The 6,007-nt window shown below is 44.8% G+C and overlaps 1 protein-coding gene across 1 annotated transcript in view; it reads left to right on the forward strand.

Annotated features, from left to right (window-relative positions):
• The first annotated feature begins 1,616 nt into the window (after positions 1-1,616).
• LOC123076043 (uncharacterized) overlaps positions 1,617-6,007 on the forward strand; it is a 78,836-nt gene continuing 74,445 nt past the window's right edge. The window contains exon 1 of the mRNA XM_044498496.1: positions 1,617-1,936. Coding sequence (XP_044354431.1) covers positions 1,617-1,936 — 320 coding nt within the window. The remainder of the gene's footprint in view (positions 1,937-6,007) is intronic.

Below are 6,007 nucleotides of genomic sequence, written 5' to 3' on the forward strand. Positions count from 1 at the left end.
CATGATCTTGCGTGTGCGTAGGAATCTTTTTGAAATTACTACGTTCCCCAAGAGAATATATTATTACTCCACCCTGCATGCAATATGCTTGTGCTACACATTGTTTCTCTTTCTTTTCTCATGAAGAATGCATGAACATATGTGTGACTCCTGCTAGAGTAATTAGACGGGCTATTGCATTTGGGACTGACAACGTCTAAGCTGGAAAGTTCCATTTTTGCCAAACTGGCAAGGGAGCTTGGATATTAAGCGTCACAGAGCGATACGACCTAGCAACAGTAGGATCTCAGGCGAAACATGTACATCTACTATAGTTCTACGTGATAAAGAGCCCGGCCGACACCTTCTTTGCTTGAGGAGGCTAACCACAATGAAAAAAATAGCGCGCTACAACAAAATAGTGGCGACCTCAAAATATGCTATTAGTGTGCTATATCGCGCTATAGCGTGCTATTAGCGAGACATTGTACACCGATATATTTAGCGAGGCAATTCTCAATACGCTATAGCGTGCTATTTTTTTTCAGTGCTAACCATAGATATGTAAATGCTCATCAGAGCTGACGTCCATATCGGGAACGGAGAAAACGCATCCCAATTGGTTGTCAAACCAATTGTGACATGTTTGACCGGCTCCTGCCACCGGAAATTTCCCAAAATAGCCGTGGCGGGTACCCTGCTCTGTCCGTCAGTAATTTGAGCTCACCTATAAGCCTTTTTTTACTAGTGTTGCTTTCAAGCAAACCATTGAACACTCCTTGCAGCTTTACAGCGAACTCTGGCTAGTTTCCATCAACGAATTCATATGGACCTCATTGGTTCGACACTCTTACTTGTTGAAAAGGCTATGATAGATCCCCTGCACTTGTAGGTACACCCACCAGTTGGGCTCAGGGCAGATGGAGCAGGAAGCATAAGCCAACGATACGAGCCTTGATCTAGAGGATTGGCCAGCCGATTCAAAGAAGAGTGGTAAAGGAGAAAGTTTCAACATGACGGAAAACGAGTTGTTGTGTGATGCGTGGTTAGCCACTAGCATCGATGAGATCAATGGCATGAAGCAAACATGCGTGCAATATTCATTGTTGGTTCCATGAGCACAAGAATTATGAGCCTTGCCGCAACGAAGCCATTCAAAATAGTGGGACAAAGGTTCTCAACCATCAATGGTGCACCATCCAAGAGTCTGTGAGAAAGTATTGCAGCCACTACAAACAACTAATCGGTTTGTGGCCAAGTGGTGCGAAACTTGCCGAGCAAGTAAGTTGTTCTATGTGTTGGTCATGGTCGGGTATGCTCTATGTGTTGGTCATTTGGCCGGATATCCCCCTTGTTGACAATGTCTTTTTTGGTTAGCCATCCGGTGTGTGCAAGTTCTATTTGAAGGTGGAGCAGAAGAAGATATTTGTCCTCATGCATTGTTGGTTGATGATGAATGTACAACACAAGTGGCAACTATCCATTGCCAATTCCGTCAAGACCATTGGCATCGGCATTGAGAATGAAGTGGGTGATCCAACTTACCCAACCAAAGAGCCGCCAAACAAGGTTAGAAGTGGGTTTCGGGCAAAGAAGTGGGTGAAGAAGAAGGAGAAGCAATAAGGGTGGCGACCAATATGACGGAGCGTATCTTGGTGAAGAAGGAGGGGGCATGTGTCAAGGGCTTGGAGAGGTTTAACATCTTGGTGGTGGCGACCGGGAAGAAGATCAATTTTGAAGAGAAGAAGAGCAAGCTCAAAGAGAGGAGGGTTGAGCTCGCATCTGCTTCGGAGGATACCAATATGTTGACCATTAGGATAGACGAGTTGGATCCCGATCTGGCGATGATCGTACGCACCATCTATGTTAGGATGTTGAAACGCTTGGCGGCCGAGATGGGGCCGGACGAGAAGGAGGCGGCGGATGAGGAGGAGCCGGTGAAGAACTGTCTCACGACGTTCTAAACCGAACTCACTACCACATTAATGGGTGAACAACCCAACCCTTGTAACCACCTACAACTCCAGGTGGCGAAGAACCGACATCGAGGTGCCAAACCTTCCCGTTCATGTGGACACTTGGAGAAGATTAGCCTGTTAACAGAGTGAGGGAGGAGGCAAAAATAGCCGGTCCGGGAGGACAAAAATGTCTTTTTTTTCATGGACCGTCGTGTTGAAACTTTTGTAATCAGGCGCATGTAAAAACTTTGAACATCAACCTCTTTTTGGGTGTGATCGGGCGCTATAAACACTAAACTTATTTCGTTCATATTACTATCCATTTGAAATGAACAAGGCCGGACTTGAGCGGACGTTTAGTGGATGCGTTTGGATGACCGACTCTCATATCTATGTCCACCGACGAGTCTGAACCAGTATCCGAGGGATACTGTCTCCTTTTAGAGGATAGCGTTCGAGACGCCCTAAGATTTTTATTGTATGTGTGTTGTTTAATTCTAGGACTGCAATTCATATATAATTAATGTGTACATAATTTGTAGGATATTTTTTCCACTTCAAAGCATATACAAAGAAAAGAGAAAGGTGTGGTAGCTTCTTGGTGTCCCTACAACCCATGTGAACAGTAAATTCAAAAAAAATACAGCAACTTTGCCCCATCAAATATTCTATATTTCCATGTAGAGATTATATATTTTCATGTGCACAATCACATGTCGGTGCAATTTAGCAGTACTGAGAATGATATGACACACGATTCATGTGTTTATTCTATCCTTGGGTTTTAAAAATCCTAAAATCAAAGAGGCGCTAACACAAGCCTACGCCCTCGCCAAAGGCTGGAAGGGCGTGGCGGCAACAAACGTCGCAACTCTTGGTGGCTTCCCTGACAGCATTGAAGGAGCAAAATCAATCCTGTTAGTTGCACTTTATAGTTCCTCCATGGCGCCGTGCAACATTCCATCCTCAGCGACATAGCTTCCCGCGATGGCTTTTTGCATACTCCATGCATGCTGGTTAAATCAAAATTTATAGCAGAACAACTTGTTTGATTGTTTCACTCCAACATCCCATAGCAATTGTACTGGTAGCTTATAATTGAAATGTCTTCTTGCACATTATTAAGTACAGAACTACATGCTTCCATTTATATCTAGAGATTGCTGACGTACTTACATGGTACATGAGGAAGGAAGACACTTTGCGATGGGTTGTATATATACACGCCAAGACATCTGGTGGGCATGCAGGCTTGAATGTATTACTCCACCCTGCATGCAATTTGTTTTTGATTTTGACACCATGCATGCAATTTGTTTGTGCTACACATTGCTTCACTTTCTTTTCTCATGAAGAATGCATGGACAAATATGTTTTTTTTAGAAAATGCATGAACATATATGTGACTCCTACTAGAATAATTAAACGGGCTGTTGCATTTGGGCCTGACAACGTATAACCAGGTAAGTTCCATTTTTACCAAACTGGCAAGGGAGCATGGATATTAACTATCAGAAACGATACGACCTTGGAACACCAGGATCTCAGGAGAAAGATATACATCTACAATAGAAGATCTACTATACTTCTAAAGATGAAGAGCCTGACAGACATCTTCTTTGCTTGAGGGGACTAACCGTAGATATGTAAATGTTCATCAGAGCTGGCTCCCATATCAGGAACACACAAAACACATCCCAACGGTTGCCCAAACGAATCATGATGGGGGTTTTCGTCCATCAATAATGGCGTAGTATGTAGTGTTGCAAAGTGGAATAAAATGCATCATAAGTCCTATAACTATTAGGTGTGTCAAGTCAGTCATATATCTTCAAAACTCTAGTTTTTGGTTCCAAAACATTTCTAATCATCTATCACATGTCATAAGCTCACTTGAGCAATGACGATCAGCTGAGGTGATCGGTGTCTATCCCGTGGTCACCACGTCCTAGAAGCCATCGAGGCATAGCTAGAAATCCTCGAAGTGGAATCTATGGTGAGCGTGGGGTACGGGGCAACAATCGAGCAAGAGGGAGCTGTGCACAGAGATGACCAATGCGAGACATTGTGTACCGGCGACCATTGATGGTTTAGACTTGGTTCCCACTTGGATATCACAAGGTTTCGTTCCCTCTTGAAGTAAGAGAATGGAGGAAACTGGGTACCATTACTTTAGTAGACCAAGGGTTTTTCCAAACAAGTACATACTATTCTATGCATGATCTGATTCATGACCTGGCACATATGATTTCATTAGACGTATGGCATATGATTGACAACTTGGATTCAATAAGTGGAACAAGTCACCCAACTATTCGACACCTATCTATCAATACAAGATCTGCTTATAAGTGGAACTCACGTGCCTCTGTATCTTTTCTCCAAGTGATAACTTTCAGAGAAAGCTGGCTTACGTTGGTAAACAGGTGCAGACCAAATATTTGAGCACCTTAATGTTATTTGGAAATTATGATGAACGTTTGCCGAAACTTTTTCCATGGTATTCAAAAAGGTGCAGTACCTTCGTGTTTTGAGGTTGGCCAGCCTAACTTGCAGCATAGACTCTCTGATGTGCAACTTTAGCAAGTTGATCCATCTTCTCTACCTCGAGCTGGTATCCAGTGTTCCAGGTGGGCGCTTACCAGAGGTTATATGTCCTTCGTATTTCTCATCACCAGCACATGACTTGAACATAAGCCAAAAGTCATCATCTTTCAGGCCAACCAAATGCACATGACTTGACCAGCCAGGACGCTGCACCCACGACGTCCATGGGTATAGGGCGGTGGCCAGAACAATGGATGAGAGAGTCCCATGGATGTAGAGATCTATGGTGGACGAGCAAGGCGATGGGCCTGTCTGCAGCAGTGGTTGACTTTGCTGTGTGATGCAGATAATCAAAGGAACAAAATGAATGGAGACATGGAGTACTCTGGTCTTCAGGATTTTCTTTCTACATGTATTGTTTAATTCGTAGGATCGGAATTCATACAGAAATTGTTTGTACGGAACATAGGATATTTTTTTATCCACCAAAGCATATATGAAGAATTCTATGTTTTGTTGTGTATTGTAATCACACGTCCGTGCAATCTTGTACAGTACTATTCACATAACATCACACACGATTGATTCTATCACCGCTAACTCAAAGGAACTACATGTGTGGCTTCTTGCTATGCCCGACATAACTAGTCTTCCTGGTCTCGGCTGCTCAGTCACACTTCCTGGTCTTCTTGGTCTTGTTGCGTCGGACGTCACCTGATAACTAGTGTATATAATCCATCTTCCAGGCTCCCAGCCAGAGCTACAGTCAGTCAAGCGACACATTCAGATTCACAGAGAAGCAAGCAACAAGCACTGGTCCCATGCAGAGGGCCCTGGCGCTTCGCCAACCACCAGCGCCGAGGTCGATTGTCCTGGACGCTGCGGAAGCAGATACGGCGAAGGAGAGCCTCGCCTCGTTGATGCAAGCTCTGGCGCATGGGCTCAGGGCTCGCCGAAGCCCCTTGAGTGACCACAACCACGGCGAGGAGGAACCCGCGGTGTCTCCAAAGGAAATCGTGGCTTGACATCTAGCTTCGCCTACAGTGTTTATAGTTAATTCCCCTAAAGTGGCCATGGAGGAGGTTCACACACAGGGGTGACATCAACCAAGCACAAGTCATTGTGCCATTTCCTCCCATGGAACGGTTGTCCACTCCACCCATGTTAGTTAAATAAACATCACGCTTATTTGTTTCGCTCCTACATCTCACAACCACTATACATAGCTAATTACTGCAATGTCTTTCAGGCCACTAAAGTTTTTTGGTCTAGGACTGCATGCTTTCATTTTAACATATAGCCTGCTGACTTGCCACTGCACTAGTAGAAAAAGAGGCTTCCATACGCCCCCATTAGTCCCAAAATAATCGAACCGCGACAAAAGGGGTCTTTAGTCACGGTTCGGGAGGAGACCCGGGACCAACTATCTGGGCCCAGCGCGCTCGGTCGACAGCTGGCGGACGGGAGGGGCTTTAGTCCCGGTTGGCCTGGCCAACCGCGACTAAAGGTCCCCGAAGGCCTTT

The sequence above is a fragment of the Triticum aestivum genome, chromosome 3D (assembly GCF_018294505.1).
Source record: "Triticum aestivum cultivar Chinese Spring chromosome 3D, IWGSC CS RefSeq v2.1, whole genome shotgun sequence".
In the NCBI taxonomy this organism is placed as follows: Eukaryota; Viridiplantae; Streptophyta; class Magnoliopsida; order Poales; family Poaceae; genus Triticum; species Triticum aestivum.